Here is a 27,615-nt window from a genome sequence, read left to right on the forward strand (position 1 = left end):
ACGGCAAGGGGCAAGCTGTTCTCCACCTCTGTTGTGCCGAGGATAAAGTGTTTAAAGGAGTTAAATTGCAGCCAGTACGACCTAATGGGAGGTGAGGGAGCACTGGATTGTACTGGGACTGGGAACCTCCACTTCAGGGTTTCAGGTGTCAATTAAGACAAATGTATCTGAAACAGTTTTGATGGGGTTTAATTCCACCTCAGGACAGGTGGAGGCAGTAGGAAATCTTTTAAGACTCCTCATTTCCCATGCTTTCTGTAATGCTTCTCCTTGGGACAAGCACTTGTGCAGCTGTGATACTGCTTTGTGTGTTAAGGCAATAAGGAAATAAATGATGGTTTCACTGAGATGTGCTTTTCATCTAAGCTTCTACCAGCGTTGAGCTGTCTGCGCTTTACCTCAGCAAAACACTTGGGAGAGATCGTAGCATTTCTAAAACCATGTGGGCTATTGATAGCAAAATAGGGAAAAGCAACTGGGAGTTCCCTTCTCTGCCACTTTTCATAGCCATGTGAAAAGCCACGTTTCGTGGCCCAAGAATGCTGGTGCAATGTCAGTCCATCGTGGACCCGTGCTCTTCCACCTTGGGACTATGGTACTAGTAGACGCCCTGGCCCGTTGGGTCTGGGGACAAATATAAATGTTCAGAGGAGGACTGGGACTTGTCCCCTCTTCTTTTTCTGCCTTCTGGCTGCAGTTTTATGAAGGAGTTGAATAGATGGCTTGTCACTGTAGGGCAGCCCCTGCTACCCTGCAGTCCCTCCTGCATGGCTTTGGAAGGAGCTGTATTCGAGGGGCATCACAGGAGTCACCCGCCATGAAGGTCCCCACCTGGGTGTGAGGGCGTCTTGTAATCCATAGTGTTCCTCCAGCGCCATCCCAGGTCTTTGTGCAGTTTCTGAGGAGTGGTGGAGGATTTCTGGGAACGTGCGTATTGATTTCTTTAAATGTCTGTGCATATGTGGTTGTATATTTGTACAGAAATAATTTTATAAGAAAAGGCACAGCTGCACTGACTGCTCGTCAGGTGTGCGTTGGGGGGAGGTGGGCCTGCGAGCATGTGCTGCTGGCTCTGGAAGAGGGCCACATTGTCACTCGAGTTGTAAGCCTGTGACAAAGGGAACTGAATCACGTGTCCGAATTCCTTGCAGACGTTCTCCAAAGTGGGAGCTGTGAAGAGCTGCACAATATCCAAGAAGAAAGACAAAGCAGGTACTCTAGATGTTGCTGTTCAGTTCCTTCCCTCGGCTGGTTGCTGAGGGCTCAGGTGTGGCATTGCTTTAGCATTCATCTGGCTGAGCATTTGTGTTCTTGTTGGCGAAATCCTTAATGTTTCTAGAAGTGTGCCTGTTGAAATGGCTGAAAGCAGCAACCAAAAATACCCTGGGGTTCAGTCTAGAAGGTTAAGCTCAATTGTGGGATTTGTTGAGACGTAGCCTTCTCTTGAGATCAGGATAGAGAAGCCAACTCCTTCGGGATCACAGAAGAGAGCGGGATGCAAGTTGAAAGGAACCAGTGCCCTGCGATGGTTAAACCTGCACACGACATGTTTTATCCGGGATCTTCAAGGATGCCTGGCTGAATACTGTGCTGAGTGGGCTTCATTTGCCTTCTGCCTGCCAGATTCAAACCCAGTAGGCTGCGGTGATGAGTGGTTATGCCTGTTGCATTGACTGTGCTCGCTTTCTGGGCGGTTGGAGACGGAAGAGTTTGGTTAGGGCAAGCACTGGCTAGATGGGCTGTGTCTTCTTTCCAGATTCTAGGCTAGGGAATTGCACAGCTTTAAGGCATTTTGCCTTAGCAGGGCTCCTTTTGCATGGGACGCTTGAAAACTCAGATCCACGGAAAGAAAAAGAAATAAAATGAACTCTTCCGTACCACTCACGTGTCTGGCTGCGGGCGTGCTCGTGACCAGACAACAACATTTGAGCCTGGGCTGATTTCATAGCACCTACCAACCGATCCCCTGCTGTCACTGTGGGGTGATTTCTATAGCCTGCTACCATTGAGGCTTTGAAGGTAGAAACTGGGTGTTATGGTTTTGCTTGTGCATTTTTCCTTGCCTCACCCAGCCTTATTTATGGCTCTCAAAATGGTCAGCGTGTTCCTCAGAAGCGTGGCACGACCCTGGGTGCTGCAAACGTTTGCTGTGCCGGGAAGTGTAATAGATGTCTCCTCCTTCGGCGTGGAACCGGCAGCTGCCCACCCAAGTTTATAGAAGCGTTTGCTCCTTTTGTGCCTTGCAGACCTCCAAGGCGCTTTGTCTCTCAAATGAAACGCAGGGCTTGCGCTTGGAGATGACGGGGAATACAGCACACGGCAGTCCAAACTGAAACAAATCTCAAATGCTCAGCTCCCAGCAGTGGTTAGTAACTGACTGCTTGTCAAAGAGTTGGCCAGAATGAATTTCTGAAAGGGTTGCAGGTTAGAAGTGTCTCCTCTGGGGACCAAACTGCAACCTGCATATTGTTACCCTGCAACAAAAGTCACTCCCATTTCTGGGTAGTTGGCAAATTTTCCAAATGAAGGTCTCGTTTCACTCACGAGGAAATAGCCCTGTGTATAAACAAATGTTTGCGTATCCATAATGGGATCGCTTACCCTGACTATGACCGGTGGTGGTTTTGTAGGACTTAGTGTTTTATTTAAGGAGGTTGAACTGAAATTATGCAAAGCAAAAAATCTGTTTGGCATGCAACATTGGTTATCTCCTCTTTGACATCAGGACCAAAACAAGCTGTTCTGGAGCAGCGTCTTGCTCAGAACAAGTCAGTCAGGGGTGCTCATGAGGAGTGTCAGAGTCAGGGCGTGGGCAGGCTGGCCCTTTGCCTGGGGTATTAGTTTTTGTCCCCGCAATTTTGGCAATCAGCGCTTGCTTCTGATTTGTTTTTACATCTTCTGCTTAATATCATCACTGTTTCCTGCTAGCTTAATGAGTCCCCTTACTCTTCGGACAGGCACTTTGCTTTCAATGGGCTTTGGATTTGTGGAGTACAAGAAGCCAGAGAGTGCCCAGAAAGCCCTGCGCCGGCTCCAGGTAAGCTTAAGCGTTGTCGGTCCAGATTTTTTTTCCAGAGACGGTGGGCAAAGGCTTGGATGAACTGTGAGGTTCAAAATGTAGCCAAGGATGTCAGTGCTATGAGTTACACTGTGCAGGTGGAGAAGCCTCTAAAATGGGCCAGGTTTGTGGGGAAAGTAGGTGTGTAAAGGGACAAGACCTCATGCAGAAGAGTGTTTCCTAGCACTGATCCAATATGGAGGCAGCAGGAAATGTGCAATGATTGAAACTTAATGAGTTTATTCTGCAAGGTTCCCTTTACAGAGGCGATGGAGACCCAGGCCCCTACTTGCAATGAGAATAAATATTGCTTAGTATTTAGTGCTGCAGAGTTCAGCTCTACCCTCTGTGAATCTGCCATTGCTTCAGGGTCTTTTAGCCTCCTGCCTTCCCCGTGACGCATGCCACAGGGTTTGGATGCACTCCGAAGGAGTAAATCATTCCCTCTGCTGCTAGGACAGGGAGCGATCCCTTTCTAGGCAGATGTGAAGAAATTACTCTGTCTCATCTGTGCATGTTCAGTGACCACAATCCATGAGTCCCGCCTTCAACAGCTGGTCACGTCACATTCCACAGCCTAGGTAGTCTTGGGGTAATGTGCATTCTCCATCCTTTTGAAAGGCAGAATCCTGGGGAAGAGAGAAAGCAGGAAAACGGGTATTTTGTGGGGGGAGTGGGCAGCAGGGCTCCAGGATCCCAGTGTAGTGCCTTTGCATGTCGTGTGCCCTGTCAGGGCTGATAAGGCAAGAGGCTGCTTGTTTTCGCTGCTGAACTGCAGGAAATTCTTTGAGGCGCAGGAAGCAAGAGATAGAACACTTTCTTGCTGTGTTGGCTACCGATGGCCAATGAGACATCCTTGGCTCATTCCAGAACAAATAAGACGACGATCAGTCTTGAAGAGTTTGCAGTCTAGAGGGAAAGGAAACCATAGCCCAGGGCAGTGAAGTGACACATCTTTGCCAGTTTAGTGGCAGAGCTGAGGCTGATGGAGAGCTGGATCAGGGTTGTTGGCTGCTGCTGCTTCAGTCAGTCAGGCTGTCTCCAACCTCGTATCAGAAGCCTCGCCTTGCATGAGTGGTGTTCAACAGAGAAAAACTTTGGCAGGGTGAAGGGGAAGAATATATGGGAAAGAGCAAGATGTGAAATGCTGTGCTTGTATCCTGGATGCTTGGAAGCTGTTGTGACTTTGATTTTTTTCTTGTTGTTGTTTCTTTGTTTTAACTTCTAGGGCTGCTCTGTAGATGGCCATAAGCTGGAAGTGAAAATCTCGGAGAGAGCTGTCAGGTAAAGCTTATGTCTCGCTTCTGTAACATGGTTACATTTAAGCTGCAGTAACGCTTGGTAGGTTTTTTCTTACCTAGCTAGGTAATTTCTTACCTAGTGTCTCTGCATCATGAGGGATGTGATCGGTAGCGCTCTGACTGTTGAACACATCAGCCTTTGTGCTTTACTCAGAGTTGCTTTAAGTCAGTCTTACTTGAAAAGAAAAAAAGAAATGATGAATAGCTGATGCGAAGGAGTTCACTCACTAAATGACATATTTCCAGTTAAAATCCCTAAGCAGCATGCAGTAGTGGGACCCCAAAAATGAGCCCAAAGTGAGAACCAGACACTTGAGTTTTCTTCCACACTCAAGGAAAAGGCTCTGCTTTGGTGACAGTTTGGTCAGCATTGCAAAATCAACTGATAGCCCAAGTTCCAGTGGGTTTAAAGAGTTCTTGAAGACAAATATTCTCTGGGTAATGAAATCTTTTACCCTAGTTCATCAGGGAGAACAGGAGCTTAAGAATAATGTTCTGCTGCCGATTCTGATCAAATCAAGACAAATGCAGGTTTCTTTCTTGCTTGAAAAAAAATTTGAACCACTTTTGTTTGGGGGCAGTCGGGTGCAGAGGAGATGGTTACTTACGGATGAATTTGTTTGGAGTTCAAGTCCTGCTTTTTAGGGTTTCCTTCTTAGTTTTTATTCAGTACAGAATCTTCTAAATGCAAAGTTGAAAATTAATCCAGATGCTTGAAGGTGAATGTTGGCACCTAAATACTGTCCTTTAGACACTTTGGAAACCCTACTGGAGGACGTATCTCTTTAATGTCAAAATTTCTTTGAAAAACTGGTCCCTGGGGACCAGAAGCAGTCTGACAGATCCCTGTCTGCGCTTTGTATTTCAGTTCTTTAATAAACCATTTTCATCCATTTTGATTTTTAAAATCCCTTCGGTGGGTATCCAGCCTACAATGCAGAATGCTTTGCTTTATGAAATAAGCTGCTGTGTATTGTATTAGGTAAATTCTTATCTTGTCCAAATGCAATACAATTTGGAAGTTAAAAAAAAATGAATAGTCTATTAAAAAAATTCATTTGCTATTTTTCTAAGCCAGTAAGAAAAAGAATCAAAATTAGCTTACATTAAGCTATTTTTTTTAATATATCAAATAGAATGTTCTCCTGACAATTGAATGGACAAGATTTGATGTCAAAACAAAAGTTAGTGGCAAATGTGAGTCCAGGCCTGCTGCCTAACCTCAGTTGAGGTTGCAGTCAGCAAGCTGGAAACTTTGATTTTCAGATGTAGGATTTAAATCACTTAAATTCATTCCTTCCCGGTGTACTGTATGACATTTCCATTGTCGCCAGTAAGATGCCAGTGAGCTGTCGGTGTGAGCTAGCTGGCTAATTTTTCTTTCAACTTACTATTGACTTCATAGGCCTGCTGTGAAATCATCCCGAAAGAAACAAACCGTCAAGAAGCAGAAGACTTCCAAGATCTTGGTCCGAAACATCCCGTTCCAGGCCACCGTCAGGGAAATCAGGGAACTCTTCAGGTAGGAAAGTGCTTTCCGTCGGGTCTGCGGAGTGCTCCCCACTGGAGCCGGTGTGATTTTCATACGGGGTCTTGCTCTCGGATTGTAAATATGATGAGTTTTGTTTTCTTTGTGGAGGTAAGCAAGCCTTTTACTGAATGTAAATACAAATGGCGTGGCAGGTTATACCAGTATAGAAATTCTGCTGGTGAGACAGAGATCACATAAGCCAGCGTTTTGGCTGGAGCCACTGTGAGCTGTCAGACCCGGTGGCCCATCACGGTGCAGCAGACGTCCGCGGAGCTTGCAGATCTCCCCGCCTGTCGAGTAAATGACATAGCGTTGGATATATATATATATATATATTTTTTTTTTCCCCCCTCTTGCCTGAAAGGCGTGCAGCAGCTTTCCTGATGCTCGGCGCACCTGGCTGGGGAGGAGCACCGAGAGCTGCTGCAGACAGCTGGTGTGAAAGGTTTTAGCTGGGGCTGGCTCCCTCCTCCATCTGTCTGGCCCACATGATGGTGTAGCTCCTTCCCATCATGGAGGGAGCACTTACATCTTGCTTTGCCTTCCGTGAGTGTTTCGCTGCGTGTGCCTCACATAGTCAGTGGGGTATTGCCCTGCAGTTGCAGCCCTGTGTCTGTAAGGGTGCAGGACTATGCTGTCTGTAATACCTTCTCCGGCAAGAAATACCTTGTCAGCCGTGAGACCTGCCTGGGATAGTGCTGAGCATTGAATAGGGATTTTAGGATCCCAGCCTGCATTCTTTTGTGCGCTGGCTGATCTGTTTTCTTTGTATCCTCAGCCTTTTGTGCGACGACTCGTTAAGCCTTGTAATGCATCCCAGAAAAGAGGTGAAACTTTGTAAAATACGGCATACGGCATCTCTTCTGCTCCCAGGACGAGAATCTTTTGCTCATTGACCCAGGGCATGGTCGCTGCTCCACTGCTGTCTTGCAGAAGGAATTTGGGGGAATCGGTGTCCAGCTCTGCCTGTCAGCTTTTCCCAGCCGCAAAATAAGGGTGATTGCTCACATCTGCAGGGCACGGTGAAGTACTGTGTTAGGAGGTGGCTTTTCTGTGTGGGTCTGTCTAAGCAGAAGGCAGGCGCTTTCATCTGGTCAGGGCTGTGTCATTTCTTTCCAAAGGCACTGAGTTGAGGAATTGTTTAACCCTTGGAGACCTCCCCAGACCATGCAATGGAAACTGCCTTGCGAGGAGCTGCGGGGCAGTGATTTGTTCGTTGCGGGGGAAACTACGCATTTCCCTATGCCCAGTGAATTCTACCTACTTTATTAGCGTGTGATTGTTCTCCTGGCATGACCACAGGCAAGGACAGTGGCTCCCGCGTGGCTGGTAGGCTGTTTCTTTGCAAGGTGTAAAGTGGCAAGGAAAGCTGTATGTTGCAGCACTGTTTTGGGGTGGGTTCTGGGGATTTAACTGGATGCAGACTGTGACTTGGCTCTTGGACACACGTTGCTGGAAGGGTGATGGGAGGCACAATGTAAAGATCCCTGTAGAAGAGCAAAAGGTTTTTCTTGCTCGTGCTGTGCAGCTTGGATGCTTTTGCTTCAACGCTGCCCTCAGAGGCCCTACTGAAACAGGGCAAAAAACCTGGACTTCTGAGTTACTGCGCTAAGTTTTCTTAGCGTATGGGGCACTGCTAACTTAAAACCCAACACCGTGTGGCTACAGACATGACCTTTGTAAAGCTGGAGCAAACAAAACTGGGGGGATCTATTTGCCTTCTAGGGCCCTGGGTTAAGTTCAAGGAGCTGGGAGGCTTATGCGTTTGTGAGGATAGACAAGCCCAGCAGAGGCTGTGGGGGGGTTTGGTATGTTTTTTCCTCCTGTCTCGTCTAGCACCTTAGTGCTGTGGAGAGGAGGGGTGGAGGAGCAGTCTGATTAATATTGCAAGGAACATGCAGCTTCTAGCCGTGTGCGCTGTTGACAGCATTCTCTGAGCGATGCGTGAACATCCGTTTCATTTACCTAGGATATTCAGAGATGTGGAGGTTGTTTTTATCCTCAAAACAAAAGCCAACGGCTTGGGGGGGGGGACCCACAATCCTCCCTCCACCCCCGCCATCCCTCCTTCCCTTCAGAGTGGCTAAAACCGGGCATGACGGAGTGCTACTAAACACTTCATCCTCCTAGATTGCTTTTTTGTGGTTTTTAAATCAGATGCCTTTGCTCTGGAGCTTTTAGCTCTTTCTGCATTTAGGAACCTGTCTTATTTGTGTTTTGTTATTTATTTATTTGAAATTGCGAACAATCGCTTGGCAGCGGCGGCGGCACAGATGACGGGGCTGCAGGGGGCACTCTTAGCCTGCCCAGGAAAGGCTGGCTGGGGACCACCGTGCCGGGGACCGCCAGCCTGGGGACAGCAAGGGACTGCCAGCCTGGGGACCACCGGGCCACGCTGCTGGGCATTGCCGTGCAGGGCAGCGGCCCCGGGCCCGCGGAGGTGGGAGGCTTTGCAGGGCGAGCATCTCCTCTATTGTTTCACATGCTCAAAAGCCGCTCTCCAGCCCTGCAGCTGATGTTGGCTCCCAACCTGCTTCTTCCCATGCTTGCTTTTTTCTTTTCTCAATTGCCTGGGCAGGAGAAAAATTAATAAATAAATATACATACACACACACACTATATAGATATATAAAATATATATATATATTAGTGTATGTATATATTACTCCAGACAAATACATCTGTTATGCAAATATGTATTTCCAAATATACATACCTATTTCCCCAAACAAATATTTCCATGTTTTGAGCTTTGTCAAGGAGCTGTGTCTTCCTTTTTAAATGGACCCGCAGTAGGTGTTAATGACACTGGAACAGCAAAACAAGGGAGTTGGGTGTTTTGAACAGCGAATTTTGAAAGCTGTTGTACCTGTGCTGCTCAGCACTGGCAGTTCAGGAAATGCTGCCCCGGTTGTCTTTACACTTTTTAATATCATTGTTTATGGATCTATGGCTTAAATGCTTCGGCTTGCCCTGCACCGTTGTTTTTGTTCTTACAGCAGTCGAAGGTAGACCGTGGCTGTCTTGCGTGTGCCCTCCCTTGCTGTTGCCCTTCCCCAGCTGCTTCGAGCAATGTGTGCAAACCATGGGGAAAGGCTTTGTGCCATCCTCTGGGCTGGACCTCGCGGCGGTTTGGAAGTCATTGGTGACACGCGTGCTTCCCATCGCACGACCGCACGTGTCCTCCGCATCGTGAGCCCCAGCAGGTTTGGGGAGCTGCGTTCCCCGGGAGTTTTCCTCCTGCCCGTCCCCAGCAGCGAGGTGGATCCCTGGGAGGAAGGAGGCCCGCCAGTCCCTTGGGAAGGGTCTGTGAGTGGGTGTAAAATTCAAATTGATTTTTCCCCAAGCTCGTGATTTGCAGGAGATTCACAGCAAATGCGTTTCTTTTAATTTTGGAGTTTGGAGATACCGAGTTCTAATTCTTGGGCTGGAGAAAGGTCATGCTTAATTTTCTCTGTACAGGAGCCATGAATGCTCTGGTTAACAGCTAAAGTCCTCCGCCTGCAAAATCAATGTCTTGTTGAGGGCTCCGTGACCCTTAGGTGCTGCCCTCCTTCCACGCCGGACCTGATGGCTTTGCTGGGGTGTGTGGTGCTGGTTCAGACCATGTCTTGCCACCTTCTGCTGGAGGTGTTAGCCTCTCTCGCACCATCAGGGGATTTGTTGGTTGGTTTTTTTTTTTTTTTGAGACCCAATAGGTGTTATTTTCTTCAGAGGGAGAAATGCTTTTCAATTATAGGGGCTGGTTTTGGGCTAGGTGTGAAGATTTAGCTTTTGTGGGTGTGTGTTGGTTTTTTTTTTTTTCCCCCCCATTTTTGTTCTTTATTAGATTCTACTCTTATCTTTACTACCTGGAAAAATAACAAAAGACAAATGGTCCTTAGTTCTTTCCAAAGAGCCCTAGTTAGGGGCGGAGAGACAAAGGGATTGATATCCCATGAAGGCTGCTAATTTTTGCTACCAAATTGGGGGGCTTTTACGGCAAGATTTTTTTCAAAAGGAACTCTAGATGTGGCAAGCTGAATTGGAGATCTGTGAAAGGCCACATTTTCACAGATTGAAGCTCTGGCAATTTCTGAAAATTAGGCTCCTTTAAAATCTATCACATTAGATCCATGCAGCCTTCATTGGAAGTTCCAATTAACTATTTGTTTCATAGCATTCTCTTCCATCTTCCTTCCCCCTCTCTGCACCAACTTTCATGAATATTAAAAATAAGGCTGTTTTGCAGTAGGCATATAACATTTCAAGGAGATGTATGTTTTATTTTCCCCAAAGGGGGAAAGATTAGGTTTAGAAAAAGACTTCTTAAAGATTTCTACCCAATCAAATGCAACCTAAGGGATAGATACTGTAGAAAGTCTGCCTAGAGTTTGATATACCTGATGCTTATACAACTGAAGGAAGCAGTTATTAGAGTCGCATCTCAAGTAGCGTGTTTTGGGGCTGGCAATGTTTCCTCTTTTCTTTGCAAAATATGTCTGAGAACTTATTGTTGGGTCTGTATCTATAAACTCTCCTGAAATTGCAATGACCATCGCTTCCAGCCCTCCTCTGCCAATTAGTTGTGGTAGACCCTAACCCTCAAAATTCAGAGCGAGATCAGATGTCAGCACTGTCAGTGTGGAAGGTGTTCTAATGTCCGTCTGGCCATCCCTTGCCTTTCACCTGTAGGAACTGAATTCAAACACATTGTGTAAAGCTGTAAAATCATAAAATTATTATCGGCTGAGACACTGGACTTTAGTTTGACTAAAGAAGCAGCTAGCAGAAAAAGCAATTGAAAGGTATGCCAGAGCACAGAACAGGTTATCGGGTGCATTTATCTCCATATTCTGACTTTCCTATAAAGAAAGTAATGCTGCTGCTTAGGAAGACCTTCGGGGGTGGGTGTCTCTTTTAATTTTAACTACTTTGCTGACTGTTTTCTCCATCTTGACAAAGACATGGCATTTATTGCATCTGGCAAAACAAGTGCCTGGGACTGATTAGGAGAAAACAGATCTGTTCCCTCTGATAGAGGGTAAAAGTGAAGACAGCCAGTGGGACAAGACTTGGAGTCATGTCTCTTCTAGAAGAAGAAAAATCTCTGAAGAAAGATACAGTGGATAAACTGGCAGAGATATTTTTTTTTAAAGGCAGTCTTTATGAAGTTAATTTTATAAGATGATGCCTTTCACTTCTTCTGACCTATTATAATAAAGCGTAGTTATCAGAATGGGCTTTTCATTTCCCATTATAAAGGACACGGTGGTATAATCAATCCGTCTGCCAGACATGCTTGCTGTTCACACCTTTCTCCCAGTAATGGAGTCTACATGACTGGAGACAATTTCTGCTTCCCAGAGCAACATTGCCCTGTTGAAGCCGTGGAAATCTTTGCTACCAAAAGGCAGAGGAGGAAAGAAATTAGTCCCTTCATAAACATGTGAGTTTGTTAAGCAAGTGCTGGGCAGTATTAATTAGAATATTCATTGCAAACAGCCCTAGGATGCACAGTGCTGCCAAGCATCGCTTGCGGAACAGTCTAAGGTCAGATTACTCTGCAAGTGATGCTTTTGCTAGATGTTGTGCTAGAAATGTTTCGAAATCCATCGCGGCTTCCTCTTAGCAGCTTACAATGTTTCTCTCCATGCTGTCCCCCTGCAGTTAGATGGTCCGTGAATGTGGGGGGAGCTGCAGAAGTCACAGTGAGCACCTCCTCGTGGTCTAAGGGTCTGCTGAGGGTCAGGCAGGGGCTGTGCAACTGCAGCCAGGGGAGACGAAGCTGGTGGGTGGGATGTTGGGGAGAAGCCCCAGGAGCTGCTGAGCCCATGCTGGAGGTCCGGAGACAGTGGACAGGCTCAGTGATTCCTGGTAACCATGTGTGCCCTGCTCTGCCTGTTCCTTCTGCCATCCGACCACATCAGCGGATCTGTCCGAGATGAGACATCTCCTCCTGGCCAGATCGCCTCCTTAGCTCCTTTCTGCCTGCTGGGAGTGATGTCCCCCAGCGTGGACTGTGCCCTCCTGTGAAAAGCCAAAGTGCAGATCTTTGTCCACTGTTCAACAACTGGAAACTCCCTCCACCACCCTACAGAGTCTAGGTAAGGGCACGTGCATTGCAAACATGACCGTGATTCATAGGACTATAAAACTTCCTATTTATTATGCTCTTAGCCCTTTACAATCAAAACAAAATTAAATTGACGTAGATAAAATATTGAGAATATTATTTGAGGGGCAGGGGGGACAGGGCAGAGCTGCTAGATGCGCAGGTGTTGGGCACGCTGGGCTACACTTCTGCTGGAAGGAAGTGGAGCAGATCATCAACCCTTTCTTGTGGTGGAAACCGCTGTTGGGTTCATTCCCTGTTCATCTGGGTTATATCCACGAACAGATTAAGCTGCATTTCTGAGTCGTTTTATCAAGATGGTCTAACTGTCAGTCTGCAGCTAGATCCAGTCTGAAGGACTCAGAAAAGAGCAGGGTAGCTGTTTGGGTGATGAGCAAAGCCCGCCACCTAAATGTCTCTTGTCCTACCTGTGTGTAGTTTTTAAAGCTAATAGTTTCTGCTCCCTTATCAGTGAATACGGAGATGTTCCCCACAGCAACATGCCACCCCTTCTCCCCAGGAGGCTACTTCTGCTGAGGGAAGAGCCTTTTGGTCTTCCGCAGTCTGGTGCTTGTGGCCCAGCAGGCACCTCCCTTGTTGCTTGGTGTCGAGTCAGATGAACAAAATCCTGTACTGGAGCAATCTGCAGATGAGAGGAGAGAGCCTGGTCCTCTGGGGTCCAGTCTGGATACCTTGCTCAATTCTTTGCTCGTGTTACTCAGGCCAGTATTGATCACTCACTTAATGACCTTTGTGGATTGGGGCTTAGGTGCCTCGGAGAACAGACACAACTCCTGAGAAGGACTGGGAGAATAAGTGTATTTAAAACAAAAACTCAGATGCAACAGTAGTGGGGCTGTGCCCTGCCAGGAGGTATTTGTGCAGAACTGAGCCGCCAGCTCCTCTGCGATACTCGCCCCTTTGCTTGTCCCAGGGTACCGTGCTTGCAAGCCTGTGCTCGAAGGGGGTGCACAGAAATGAATCTGCACAAGCAGAAAGACCCTGGGGAAGCAGCTGGCGTTGGTGGCACTCTGCACCCGTCCGTTGGGTCGGTGTTGGATCCCAGCTTTCTGGCTTCCCCTGTGGATTGGGACGTTGGTGCCAGCACACGGAAGGACCGTGGAACATGTATCTTGCTGAGAGGCATGCGTTCAGGTGGAAACCTGTCAAAAACAGTTTTAGGAGCAAGAAGTGGAACATGTCTCATTACACATTTGAGCGCTGACAGCAGTAATGATGCCTCTGAGTTTGGTTTGGTGTTGAGTGGGATTGCCGTATCGTGTTCTCGAGGAAACAAACAGGTGGTTTAAAAACATGAGCGGCCCTTCTTTGTGGTCTCCAAAGCCATCTCCAAGCTGAACGCCTGGCCGGGGAAGCCTGGTTTGAGTTGGCCGATGCTTTCTGGTTGGTGGCAGCGTGGGTCTCCTGCGCTGAAAGCACGTGCTCTGCCTGGTGTCGAGCTGTTGAGTGGGAAGTGACGGTGATTAGCTGGGAACACGAGTTCACCTGGGTGATCTCCAGTGGCTGTGGCTATATCAAGCCCTTGCTTCATGTGGCATGCCTTCCTAATTGCACGTGGAGCTCAGATGAGATGGCAAAGCCACGGACAAATGAGCGTGCTACCAGTGGGGCAGCCCAGGCCACCGCGGGCAAGCAGCTGAGCTACCGCTCCAGGCCATCAAGTGCCCTGAGGTTACAGGCAGAGCCTGGGCAGCTTCCCCAGTGAGGGTTTGCATCCGAGTGCGTGCGTAGGTGCATGCGTGTGCTCTGGTGTCTTCAGCATACGGTTGGATTCCCATGCTAACAACGCTTTTGCCCTGTTTTGGTCTATCCCTAGGGATAACAATGTCTGCTTCCCATTTTAAAGGTGGCTTCCCAAAACCATGGTGCAAACCCGTGCCTAGAGCACTGCAGGTCTGCGTGCATTGGAAGGAGCATCAGTGAGGGGGTTCAAGGCCACATCCTCAGGAGAGGTAAATGCAACCGGCTTCCAATGATGCCAGCAGATGATGTGGTGCTTTGCGTTAATGCTGGATTTCAGCTTCCTAATTAGGATGCGAGGTCTGTGCCTTGGGCTGCTGAGCGTCTGAGGAGGAGCGTGTCTGGCATGGGGGGCTGCAGGATGCTGCTCTGGATTGAATCTTTCCACCCTGGTGCTGCCAGTGCAGCTCTGCCCCTCTCGCCCGCCTGCTGCGTGGGCCCCCTCTGCCCAAGTAATTTGAAGGCACTTGCAAAAATGTGTCTCTGTTGGATGTGTTTTCTTTGGCGTGGTTAGGAAGCTGGTTGATTGCTCCCCGCTTCCTGGCTGAGGAGCTCTGCCCCACTGGTGGCTTTTAGTGGTTTTTTGGTTTGCGAGGGGAAAATGGAGTTTCTCTGCTATGACGTTTCCCCTGCCCTCCCGTGTCCCTGGCAGTGTCTCCTCCCTGCAGCGTTCCAGCAGACTCGGAGCTGATGTTTGCACCAGGTCCTGGCTGCAGTGCTGTTGTGTTGGGCTGCTGTGGTCTCCCCTGTGATCCCACCGCATAACCTCATTCTCCTCCTGCCCTTCCTGTCTGTTACTGCCACATTTTCCTCCTTTGCTGGGGGCTGTTGGAAGATTTAAGTCTTGCCGCTTAGGCTGGACCCCCAGACCACCCCGTGCCATCCGCTCTTCTAACGCCTTTGGACCGCGTGCAACCTTGTTCTCCTGCACAGAGTACCCCAGGTGCATCCTTACAGCCCAGCTTAGCGCAGGGGATTTACTAATCCTTGTGTGCTCCTGTGTCCAAACTGCAGGTGCCCGGGAGCGGTGCACAGGGATATGCAGGGTGCAGGTGCTTTTCTGGGCAGCAACTTGCAGATAGGCAGCAAGCACACCTGCAAGCAACGGCCTCGTGAGCTGAGAGCTCCGGATGAGAATACAGGGATCTGCTGGGCTGGTTTATTTCTCTTACTATCTCAAAAAGCATAAATTAAACTTTTTTTTTTTTGGTGGTCCTTCTTCAAACCTTTTCCTTATGTGCTGGAAACACAAACACAGCAACGTTGGGTTGATATTCAGAGACCAGAAATGTAACTGGCCACTTTAATTTGACTATCCAAAATGAGCCGTGGGGTGGGGGAGAGTGAAATAGGTTTTCAGCGCTGTTTTTCAGTTTGAATCATAAAGGTGTTTAACATAGATAAGGAAATGTTTAACTCTGTGTTATCTTGACAGGGTTGCTTTAAAAGGTGGATCTTCCCAAGAGCAGAAGGAAGATTTTTCAGCACATCTCTTCCCCTACCTTGAATATTCATTGCAATACTTGATTTTTATATTTTTTCCCCTCTTCTGCGCTCCACATACTCCATACCCACAGGTCCCCTTTTCTGCTCACCCGAAACCTCTGCCGAGGAGTTTTCGGCTGCCTGCTTTTGCGCAGTCCAGTTGTCCAATGCAAATGAAGGGAGTTTCGAGGCTGCTTCCTTCTGACTCCTGCCGAAGCATCTCTCATCAGGGCACCAAGCCGAACCTCCCAATGGAACTTAATTAGTTTTACGCACAGACTCCATTGCTCATCAGCGCGGAAGGGCTCGGGGAGGTGGAGAGAGATGGGGAAGGGGCTGCTTTTGAAATGTCTTATTCAAATGTAACTCTGGGATTTTGCTTTCGAGTTTTTGCCATTTTTCTGTTCCGAGTGGGACTGGCACGCGTGCGTTTGTACACGTGGGCATTTTCTCCTCTATAGGAAGCAAGAAACAAAGCCTATAGGAGCTGCTGTCTCCTGTAAATAACCCCCTCGGGGCTATTCGTATTATAAGGTCTCCTTTTGTCTGAATTGTTAAGAAGAGTATGTGTGTGTCTATATGTAAGGAAGGAAAAACATGTTATTTTTTTGCCTTATGTTTTAGCCAGTTCTCGTTGATTTTCAAAACTGTCTTTTGGCCGCTGAGGCTGTTTCGGGGGCTGGCAGCCGGGGTGTTGCAGACTCTACAATGTTGAAATGACACCGGACTGACTTTTGAGCTTGTGTCTTAGCCTTTAAGTCAAGGAGCAATCAAGATGATTATTTTCTTGATCTTAAAATTCTTCTCTCTGTTGCATTTCTTAACTAGAGTTCTTGCACAGTGATGTTGATCCATCCGCCTCCCTGTCTTTCGCTAGCATATACGTGTGGGTATTTTTCAGTCTCACTCCATGAGAAGGTCCTGAACAAGCCTCTAATGAATCACAGTTTTCTCCTCAGTATGACACGGTGTCCTTTATTTGCATCTCTCTGGTTTTTTGTTTTTGTTTTGTGTTTTTTTTTAACCTCAAGCCTGCTACAGCATTTCTACCTCTTCCAATCCAGCGAGTTTTAAGCCCTTGGGATATGGTTACGATTGAGGACCTTTCACTGCACGGCCTCTTACCTTCCCTGGGGCAGAGTCCCTGCCAAAGGCGTTTGAACCGTGGTGGCTTCTGCAGCTGGTTGCACCGTGAGCATTTCTGTCTGTGCTCCTTCCCCTGAGTTGTTTTTCTCAAAGAAACCAAGCTAAGGCAGATCGAGCTGACCATCTGTCTTCTCACCTCCCTCTCCTCCTCCCCAGCTGTATCCTGACCACTTCCAGGCATCTGGCAGAGGAGAGGAGGTCTTAAATTTGAGAACTTGGTGTAAATAAGTATAGGAGGAAGTTCCTAAGGCTTGTCTTCCCAGGAAGGTGGTGTTATGGGGTTGACCCTTACTAGGCATCCAGGAGTTCACATAAGAAGCCCTTGAAGATGGGACCTTTTTTCTGATAGATACCAGGGAAACCAACCCTGGGAAAGCCATCTCCTTTATTCTGCTTCTCACAGACCTGCTTGTTAGTGGAGGGGCTGCCTGTTGGTGGTCTGGGCACGTTGGGCTGTCTCCATCATGAGTGGCCTTCTGGGACTTGCCCAGGGAGGTTTGGAGGAGCCCAGGGAGGTTTGGAGGACAGGCTTGGTCCCCTTCCAGTCCCCCAGGTTTTTTGACACCTCCTTGTGGAGCCTTGCTTGGAAAGGCAGCAGTGATGACTCTTCCAAGGCCCTAAGTGCTGATCTGGGCCCGTCCGCGGGCTGGGCCTGATTGCAAGCAGCACCGTCGTGGATTTGTGCCAAAAAATCCACGACGCAAATTCAGTTGCCCTGCAAATTCAGTTGCCAGGTGGGCTGCGTGACCCCTCTTTGGTTCTCTTTAACCCAGGTCTTATTCTTCCCACCCTTTGATCCTGCTGCTGTGCTAGCAGCTGAAGGGTTAAAAGAGTTCGGGGGCGAGGGGGTGGAGACGAGGTATTTCAGATGCTCATTACTCACTGCCAAGTTCCCCCAAAATCATATTAATTTCACGCTGTCATGCAGGACTGCGCTGTCTCTCTCGTCAGCATCCAGGAGGGTGACGGGGATGGGGGGAGCGCGGGTCCCCCCTCCGCACCACGGCTGCGATTTGGAAAGCTCACTGGTAGCCTCTTTCCTTGCTGCGGTACTGACCCAGCGGGACTGGGCTGGGGCTGCTCACCTTGCAGGGGGATCTGGGGAACGGGGGGTGCTTTGCCATGCGCTGGCTCCTGATGATCATTTTCCACCCCGCTGCTTGTGCAAAAACCCCATGAAATTAGGTCTGCTGCAGCGGGGAAGTCTCGGGGACAGAAGGAGGGAGGGAGGGGAGCTGCCAACCTGCCCTGCCCTACCTGTGGGCATCGAGGATGCTGCTTAAAAGTTGGTCTTTGACCAGTTGCCTCCCTTTCCTGTTTTAATGCGAGCGAGCACAGCCTGGCTCCGTCTGCAAAGATCGCTTCCCTGGCTGCCATTGCCTCCTCTCTTGTTTCTCCCCCTTTTCGGCTGTTTGCTCACTGCGTCTGCCAGAGCTGTCACCTCTGCAGGGACTTCTCACCGTCACACGAGGTAGGGCCGGGACTCTGACAGCTCCCACGCAGGCTCGGTGCTCCTGAGCCCTTCCCAGCTGGCAGTTTGCTCCCCCCGTAAGGTTCTCCAGCAGCAGGGATTCTGCTCTGTCCCCAGAAATTTTTGTTATTCTTATCCCTAGAAGGTGTCTCAGCTTTTTTCCACACGTGCTCTTGTATGTTTTTGTGGATTGGGGCTGAAAGGATCACCTCCCCTTTTCTCTCATCGTGCACCCTCTGGCCGCGCTTCTTGCAGCGCTTGGCAAAATGCAGCAGCAGCAGCTTGGGTCTCCCTGTGTTTGCAGAGCCGAGAAGGAAACGGTACGTTAAGAGGCACAGCTCTCTCCCCACAGCAGAGAGCTGATGGCCTGATATTTGAGACTAAACAGCTTTGCAGTAAACCTTGGGAGGGGAGTTACCTGCCTGTGTGGGAAGAGGAGTCCCGTGAGCACCAAGGGACCCGTGAGCACCAAGGGACCCGTGGCTCTCACGCCCACAGAGCCCTGGCCCCTCAGGAGCAGAGGACGAGAGCGGCAAATCCTGTGCCAGCAGCAGCACCAGCCTCTGGTACCCACAGCTGAGTGCTGGGTGTTACTGAGGCTTTCTAATGCTTCTTAAACATTAGAGAATCTATGACTCCAGGCATTACTCCATTTCTTTAATCAACTCTGCTCATGCTTTCCTGGCTCTGATTTCTTTCTGAGGTCCCCTCTTCCTCGAAAAGGCCATCTTCTGATGTGTGAACTGAAAGCAGGTTCCTCCTACGTAGACATATCCCTTGTCTATGTATTGGCATCTCCGTGGTGCAGGGTGTTCCCCCACCTTTGCGTTGACCTTACAAGCAGCGAGTGCTGGCAGGAAAGCTCTCGGAACCTCCTTTCACAGGGCTAAAGCACCACACCTAGCAGCTGGCTGTCATCTGGCGTCTTGTACGTGACCGGCCCGCGGTGATGCTGCTTAGCATCGGCTCTTACTCTTTCCCATGTCGGGGATCTTCCGCTTGAAGCAACTGCATGGGATTTCACCTCTCTGTGCTGCTGCTTGTTGCGTGTCCCATGGTTTGAGGGGCAGCAAGGCTGTGTCTTCAGTTCTCCTGCGAACATCAGGCGTCTGTTAGGGAAATGGTTTTTTCCAGCACTTTGCTGGAAGATGCCAGCCCCTTTCCATCTCCCTGGCTGCTGGCAGATGGCATCGTGAAGCTGAGCCTTGCTTTTTCTCTGGGGGATATGAAAGGGATGTCCACCTCTTGGGGCTTGTGTGCACAGAGGAGGCCATCAGAAATGTTAAATACTCTGGTGGTGTTAGGCAAAATGTTCAAGATTACACTTTCAAATAGTTTTCGCTCTTCTTGAGGAAGAGATATCTGTGATCGTACTGTTGGTATTGTCTGCCAGGCACGAGGAAGTAGTCTTCAGTATTAAGTTACTGAATTTAGCGTCTAAGATGCTTTGGGGACATCGTCGACTGAAAGTATGAACACCTTAAGTGCGTCCTGGTGTGTACCTGACATTGGAGCACGAGTTTAGAGCAGAAAGAAACAGCAGAGATGTTGCTTCTGGGAGGTACCTGGGACACTGCGGCCATTCAGAGGTGGACAAGCCATGGTGGGAGGAGGTTTCCCAAGCCCTGTTGCTTGATATCAGTGCAAGCGTCAGAGGAAAGCTCCTAACGTGACAAGTGCATCTGTTCAAGCAGAGCATCTCTTCTTGGGGAGTCGTTACCCACTCGCATCTCATTTAGTCCCTCAACTCCAGCATGGGCTTGGCAGCTTGTGTACCAGCTCAGAGAGCTGTACCTATCTGTTTTGCGTCTAAAAATTAGGATCTTCTGTTGAAAGCCCCTGGCCTGGAAGCCTTGCAGCATGGAGAAATGAGGTCCCTGCTCTGCCTCCGGTTCCCTGCAAGCGAGGTCTCCCTGCCCAGGCAGCCGGTGATCAAAAGCTGTTGGAAATGCCCCCTCTGGGGAGGGCAAACTCTGGCCCTTTTGGATCCCAGTTGGCCCTGGCAGGTTATTTTTAGATGTGTCATTGCCTCTCTTTTTTTTTTTTTTTTTTTTCCTCCCGGCATCCATGCGTGCGTTACAGCTTGTTCAGGTCAGCCGGTGCAGGCATCGCCGGCAGGTGGAGAAGAACATGGTTTCTCTTCCTCTTCTGTAGCCCCTCGTTTCTACCTCGCGTTCACCTTCTCGGCAAGCCTGCGGCTGCCACGCTACGTTGACGGCATCTGTCAGCAAGGCGCAAGTGTCTGCTCTTGCCTGCAATCGATCGTGAACACACAGCGCGTTGTGATGAGCCTTGCTGAAGGTTTTGGGGGGGACGGCAGAAGGGGGATGATGGGGAGAGCTTGCACCCCACTGCACAGATGCCCCACTCGGCGTTTGGTGCTGCCCTCCTGCGTTTTTCTGGCTCCTGCCGGAGAGCAGAGCTGTAACACGCTCAGGCTGTGTGGTTTTGTTGGGTGGTATAATTTATTTTATTGAAGAGGCTCTGAGTTGGGAGGGGGTGGGCAGGGCTGGGGCAGGGGGATGGGGAGCGCTGAAGCGGACGCTTAGCCTCGTCAAAGTCCATTTATTAAATTAGCAAGGTTGCATTGGCAGGGTTCACGGCTGTCAGTGTTTGCATACTGATACAGCGAGATGCTGGGCGAGGACGGCGCGGGGAGGCATGTCCCCACCGCTGGGACATCTCCCTTCGTTGAGGAGGTGGGACGTGGCTCAGGCCCTGCCTTGCAAAGGTCCATCCCCGCGGGGAGGATCTGCCTGTGCTGCAGGGTGGGATGTGTGTGCCTGGCCCTGGGTCAGCGCCGATGAGCGTGGACTTCGGCTTCCCTGCGCGTGGACACGCACGCTCCTCCTTTTTCAACTCGGTCACGCTGTTATTGCAGTGCACCCCTGCTGCACGTATAATGCTCTTCCATGTGAAGACATAACTAAGGAAACAAATAAAAAAAAAAACCCCAAACCTAATAAGCATTTACTTCCACTGCAGTTTTCTTTGCCCAGAACGTCCCACAGGTGGATCAGCTGGAGTTGTCAGCTTCCATCCGGGGCTCTGCCGCTCTTTGCTGGTTGCAGTGGTACAAATCTCTCTCTTGGTCCAGTCATTGCAAGCGCTTTCTGAGACCAGGGGGTGGAGAGGGATGAGCTTTCCGCAGAAACAGAGTAGACGTCATCGTTGAATCCTGTGACGGCTCAGATAATGCTTGCACCATGCGATCGCTCCCTGTCCTCCTGTCTTCTGAGAGTTTTCCAAGTGACCTGTAAAGACGTGTCCCGCTGCATGAAGCAGCCTCTGAGCTTTAGCGGGTGTTGCAGTTTTTGCAGGTTAGGAGAGGGTGACCAAAGGACAGGGCACGCCAGGAGCGGGAAGGGAGCAACCACTGTAGCTCGGGTATCAGCCGCCCCTCCAATGTTGGGGATGGGGTGGACAAATCAGACTGTTATCTGAGTAAATACAGCACGCCTAGAAATACTCCTCCGCTCGCATTGCTCTTACAGTACAATGAGAAAATCTGATGTTTTGCAGTTGGTCGAGTCTCTGGAGAGGTCGGTGCTGGTTAGGGGAGCCCGATGGCGTGGTGGCTCTCAGCCTGCCTCGCCAACGAGCTGATGTGTGCCCGTTTTTAATGCTTTGTCTTGTTCTCATCCCTGGCAGACTTCAGATGTGGTTGGGCCGGGCTCTTTGGAGACTATCCTGCGCTCAGGAGATCTCGCCATCCTTCTTGTATTTGAGTCACCAGAACAGAAGCACTTCACTTGAGCTCCCACATTCTTAATGCATTTGCATGCATTTGATCTTCCCTACGTGTTTCTCTGTTCTCCTGATGAAAATAATTAATCTGGTTATTTTTCTAAGTCATCCTGCAGCTTTACAGGGACAAGACTTAAATAAGGATTCTCTTTAAAGCAGAGCTGTGCTAAAATAGCTGTCTGCCTATAAATATCTCATTGCTTCTATATTTATTCTCCTCCAGCTCAGTGCAGGAGGTTCTACAGTTGAATCTGAGATATATATATTTTTTTTGACTCTTGGTGCAGCCAGTATCGTAACAGCAAGGCTGCTGTCTCCAAAGGATGCCCTAGGTACCCCTTTGGGGGCCCACGAGGCACGGCTAAATCTCCTTTCTCTGTTTACTGCTTTGCTAGTTGTACAGATTTCCTCTTGTCTTTGAAACGAGCTGACTCATAAGAATCCTAGAGGAGCAGAGATTTGTACCGGGGCCTCCTGTGAGCACTATTTTTAGCATAACTTATTTTTGACCAGAGCTGCCCTCTGATCAGGATTTTCAAAAGAGCCCAGGAGAGATAAATCCCCAAATCTGAGTGCTGTTGGAGCTGCGGGTTCCTTTGAAATCCTGACCTGCTGGTGATTACTGTGGTGACTTGGTGGCTCCTAAGCCCTGGTCCTGCAAGGTGCAGCGTGCGGGGAGAATTGTGGCTTACGAGCGCAAGCTCTGCGAAAGGCTTTGCAAGCGTTGGAGGCTCTCATTGAAGCCCGTTCGAGGATTGAGATTTCACGGGGTTTGGCATATAAGGGTCACGACAGGGGTGGTTTGTACATCTCGGTGAAAGCCACCGTGGGAGGGGGCATTGGAAGCTGTAGCATGGTCCTGGTGTGGTCCTTGGCGGTAGGTGTGATGGGAGGCTGGGGAAGGCTCCAGAGAATTCCTCTTCCAGCTGTCCTGGTATAGCTGGACTTGATTAGCTCCACTATACTTCAATGTCTTTTCTCTCCTCCTGAAAAAAAAAAAATTACAGTAACACCAAGAAGAAAGCCACTGGTTAGGTGAAATCACAGAATTTGAGAGTGGCCAGAGCCCAGGCAGAGCCTGGGCAGGGCTGGCACGCAGTGGCAGAGGAGGGAAGAGCCCTGCGGTGACCGGGGCTGGGAGCAGAGGTCCCCTCTGTGAGGTGGTAGAAGAAGAGAGAAGCAGCAGCCAAACCTCAATTATATCAGAGTAGGATTTTTGGCCTCCCTTCGGGTTTCGAATGACCTCTTCAGTCACACGTGTCCAACAGCAGTTAGCTCCAAGTCCTCCGAGTCACCAGCTCGCGCTCTCTGGGACCAGCAGACGACTTTGGACCCCCAGCTCTCTTGCAGAGTTCGGTGCAAGTCCAACAGCAGTATTTAAACCCGGGGCTTCCTAAAGCTTATGGCGTTCCCCGTGCCAGCTCTGCACCTTCCCCTGTGCCTTGGGAATGGGCTTGGGAATTTTGAGCATTGAGATGTAAAGTTTTGGAAGGAAATCTGTTCGTGCGTTAACTAAATAGTGAATCATTGCTGTCTTTAAGCATGAAAACAAACGCTGATAATACGCAGGTATCTTCTCTAGGAGGTGTCGGTGTGCTCAGCAAGTCCTGGGTGCTTTTCTTTGATCTCACCAACTCTAAAATAAATGTATAATAATAGGTAGATTTAAAAAAACCTCCCCACCCTATGTTAGACCCCCTGGCACACGCTCCTCCACCAGCGAGGACCAGGAAACAAAGGCAGGACAGACGTGACTCTGCTTGCGCAACACCCTGCGGGCAGGCACAGGCAGGCAGGGACCTGTGGAAGAGACCAGATCTCGCTTTGCAGCCGGCTCGGGATGAAGGCAGGAATAAATCGGGAGATGGCCGGGTTCGTCCCTCTGTGCGAAAGGTGTGCGGAGGCTGCCGGGTGGTTTTCCGCCCATTAGCATCTCCTGCCGCGGACACCCGACGGCTCGTGCTCGTCCTCCCCCGGTGCTCCCCACCTTTCTTTTTGCCACGCTGCCCCGTTAAATTCAGGCGCAGGAGCCAGCTCTGTAGGGCTAAATTACTGTGACGGTCGTACCATAGCAACTGTACCTGTCTGCCTCTGCCAGCTGCAAGCCGGGAAGCTGTTGAAAAATAATCATCGTTTGGGCGGAGCGGGGGGCCGAGGAGCGGCGAAGGGAAGCTGCGAGACAATGTGATGCCGCTTCCACCAGCGCGGCAAATCTGTGCCGGCTGGGGAAGGGAAAGGCCCCTTTTAACATTAGCCTTTAAAGCAAATCTGTTTAAGGAACCGAATCTCTCGCACGACGTTAAACCTCGCAAAGTAGGATTAAATGCGGCAAAATTAAGAAACCAAACCTAGTTGCAGCACCTGTTTAAAAATGACTTAAGTGGAGGGATATTAAAATTTTAAGACCTGCTGCTGTGCTGGTGATGGAGGATTTAAAAAATAATAATTACTGTTGGTTTTTTTCTTTTCTTATTGCTTGGTTTTCAGAATTGGTTTCTTTCTGTTTAGCATGCAGCCTAATTGCGTAATTACACGATAGACTGGAGTAGAATTTAGCATGTGTAATACCAGTTATAAAGAAGAGCCCTAATTATGTATATCTTCTCAGGTAAATAATACATCAGGGGCATGGAGTGGCCTAATTACTGTTCTGAAAACCTGCCTAATGACTAATTTACTTGGAATTTCAGAAAGCTTTTGATAAGGTCCCTCATAAGCAACTGTTAAGGAAAATAAATCGAAAAGGGGTAAAATGTTTTGCTACATTTTTAAACAAGCCATTTAGGTGACGGGAAACAGCCTCTGCCTTCTGGTCTTGCATCTTGAGGAGAGGGAAGGTCCCGTGGCGGCGTGTTGGTCTGGGGCCAAAGCTGTCCCATTTCTGATCCTGCTTCACCGCCAGCTCCGAGGGAGGCTGCTGCCGAGTGAGCCATCCATAAAAACTGGGACTTAATATTAGCAGGAGTCTTGTGGGTTAATTCACAGTTCCTTGGAAGAAGCGCATCTCTGTCCACGTAGTCTCTGGCACCGGCAGTATTTGTGATACTGGGCATCTGAATATCTTCCCAAGATCTGGTCCAAAATTTGATAAATCCAAAAAGAGCTAAACTTTGCTTAGTTTTCTGCACGCAGAAGAGATGGGAAGCAAGGGTAATCCAAAAGCTGGACTAAGTTCTCCAGGGCTGGTTTCTAGGTGGATCTCGTGGGCTTCTTCCATGTGCTGGAGCTGGGACCAGCGCTGCCTTTAATCCGGGGAGCGTGGCGGGCACGTCGGGGAGATACCACGGTGAAACTTAAATCTACAGCATGGATAAATGAGTCAGCTGGTGGTCTCTGGCGAGAGATGGGCACTGAGCTGACAGGGAGGGGTGGGAGATGCAAAGACTTGCGGGTGGGAGAGGAGAGAGTCCCGGCGCAGCCTTTAGCCGGGACAGAGGAGCCCTGGACCAGCGGGCTGATGGGGATGAAGGAGCGGAAATGGGTGAGGGCTGCCCGGCGCAGGCGCTGCGAGGGCTGGGCAGGGGGTGCGGGGGGGGCCTGAGCCGCGAGGCCGGGCTGGGGCAGATGTGCCAGGCCAGTGTGGCGGCTGGGGAGGGGAATCTGGGAGGGTGGCACAGGGACGGGGGTGCGGGAGCCTTGCAGGCTCTCGTCCACTCCCAGACCACATCTCCCTGGCCACAGTGTCTACTAGGATGATTTTTTGGGCATGTATTTGTGGCAGAGCATCGCTTTATTCTGCCAAGGGCACGGTGCCTGCCTCTTCCCCAGATGTAGAGTTTTAAAAAAATAAAAAACCCACACACTTCATGTGTAAGATGATCCACTACACCTACAGCAACGGTCCCCCTCGCCTCTGGACCTCGGGCTCCTTCTTCAAGCACGGCTGTGCCCCGCTGCCTCTCGACATCTCCTGGTACGGGCAGGTTTGGCAGCTTGGGCTGGCTCACCACCACTGCCCCCTCCCTTCGCAACCCTCCCGCTTTGCTTTTGGGTCTTTTCTGGGAGAAAGCACAGCAGTGTATTTCCAACTGGAGGAGCCGAAGAGATGTGGGGGGAGCAACGGGAGGGGATTAGCACCGAAGGGTCCTCTGCCGAGCAGCCGTGGTGGAGATAAAGCAAGAGGATCTTTGTGCCTAGCTGGCGACACGCTAATTCGCTTTCCTTCCTAGCAAACTTTGCAAATGATGCTCTTTAAGTCGTTGGCAAGATAAACAGTTGCTGTGGCAGGTGTGCCGAAAGCGCCGTCTGGATGTAATTAGGCGTGTTTGCGAGAGAGCATCCTGGAGACGTCGAACGGTGCCGTTTGTGCCGGGCGCGTCCCAGGGGGCTCGTCCTGCTCCCCCCGCCCTGCCGCGGGCAGGGCTGCTTCAGAAAGCGTTGGTCGCTTCCAGCCAAATTTGAGGGGACGCGAGGTGGGAATCGGGCTGGCGTAGATTTCCTACAAGTCTGGTGGAACTAAAGCCTGAGAAAAGGGGAAAGGGGTTGTTTGTGCTGCGGTGGCTGAAAGGTGGGAAATTCCTTTCTACGACACATCAGAGATTCTCCACGTGGGACAGGGAGGGGACAGCCACCCAGGCTGGACACCACGCGTCCCATCACCACAGCCCTCAGAGCAACGTGCTTCTCGTGCACCTTTCTCTGGCCCCGATTCTCCCATCGAAGAGAAATCCCTAGGTGACTTCTCTTTCTTGCGAGGCCAGGTCCCCCTTTTGCAGGACTTCCAGCTTTTCTACTGCTTTTGCCGTGGGGCTTTTGCTTTCTCTCTCGTACCAAAGGTGCTCACGTTCACATTGCACGGGGTTTTTTTAAATCGCGAGTCTCTTTGCTGCCTTCGTGGATTGATCGAAGCGTTGTATGTCTGCGTGAGGTTGGTAGACAGCAGCTGTGGCTTTGCAGGCGATGAGCTGGAAAAACGGGAGAGGTGCGGCATCGCAAGGTCACCCGTACGGGGGAGCGGAGGCCGAAAAGGAGCCTGGGGTCCCCGCTTCATTCCCCAGCGTCGCTGCTGGCTGCTGAGCTCCTTAGCAGTAGCTCAAGGGCTGCAGCATCTCTTAGTGCTCGCTCCTGCCTCGTTGGGAGCTGATGGCCATCCCCAATCCCGGAGCACCTCCTGGTTTGAAAATGCCGTTCCGGATTTTTGTGGGCCCTTTGCGTAGGACTGCGTTAAGCGGCGCTCCCATTTCGGAAGCCGTTGTTTCAGAGAGACCCCTGTCTCCTGGGCAGACTTGGAGTTTCTTTGAGACTTGGGACTCTCTCCCCTTCGCTTCACCGCGTTGTTTCACTGCCGTCAAGCAGTTCGTTAAAGCTTCCAGGGAACGAGTTGTAGGTGTTTTGGGGGAGTCCGAAGCTGTATATACTGTCTGGGATGAGATCGCGGCACCCTGGGAAGGCAGCTGCCTCGGGGGGGGCTGCGTGACCCTATCCTGCCGTCACCCAGCAGCGCAGGAGAGGGACAGCTGGGAACCACCCGTATCCAGCTGAAAACACAGGAGGCGTTTGAACACTCATGATCCCACGTGAGCTGAGGATACAGGCTTGAATAGCTTCCAAATCTTGTCGCGGTGAGGCTTCCCACAACTCCGACCCCAAGCAGACAGGGCTGCGCTTTGTTTAGGTGACGCGGAGGAGGTACCCACCGCATGCACGAGCGCAGCGTGACCGGCAGCTCCTGCCTGGAAATGCTCAGTGCCAAAAAGAACGATGCGTGGTGAAACGCCGTGGCTGAGCTCAGACACGTGCCGTCGGTGCTCGGCTTCCCCTCGGTATGGGTGGCCAAGAGGGGAGCCTGGCTTTAGACCTGCCGCGGGAGGCTCTGTGCAGCGTGGCCAGGTCTCCCCCCAGAAAACCGGCCTCAGGAAGGGGTCCATCGCTTGGAAGCAGCTGAGCTCGGAGAGGACAGCAGCACTTCTCCCGGCAGCACGAGGCTGGCACTGAAGAACAGGAATCGCATAAAGTGAAACCCGGTTTTGCTGCGGCAGCAGATCGAGAGGCCTCCAAACAAAGACGATGCTCCTGGGCAAA

General features: G+C 50.1%; 1 protein-coding gene across 1 annotated transcript in view; it reads left to right on the forward strand.

Annotated features, from left to right (window-relative positions):
* Positions 1 to 27,615, forward strand: part of RBM19 (RNA binding motif protein 19) — a 73,702-nt gene that overhangs the window by 14,267 nt on the left and 31,820 nt on the right. The window contains exons 18-21 of the mRNA XM_075516293.1: positions 1,152 to 1,212; positions 2,958 to 3,037; positions 4,287 to 4,342; positions 5,765 to 5,881. Coding sequence (XP_075372408.1) covers positions 1,152 to 1,212; positions 2,958 to 3,037; positions 4,287 to 4,342; positions 5,765 to 5,881 — 314 coding nt within the window. The remainder of the gene's footprint in view (positions 1 to 1,151; positions 1,213 to 2,957; positions 3,038 to 4,286; positions 4,343 to 5,764; positions 5,882 to 27,615) is intronic.

Source organism: Mycteria americana, chromosome 13 (genome assembly GCF_035582795.1).
Source record: "Mycteria americana isolate JAX WOST 10 ecotype Jacksonville Zoo and Gardens chromosome 13, USCA_MyAme_1.0, whole genome shotgun sequence".
NCBI lineage: Eukaryota > Metazoa > Chordata > Aves > Ciconiiformes > Ciconiidae > Mycteria > Mycteria americana.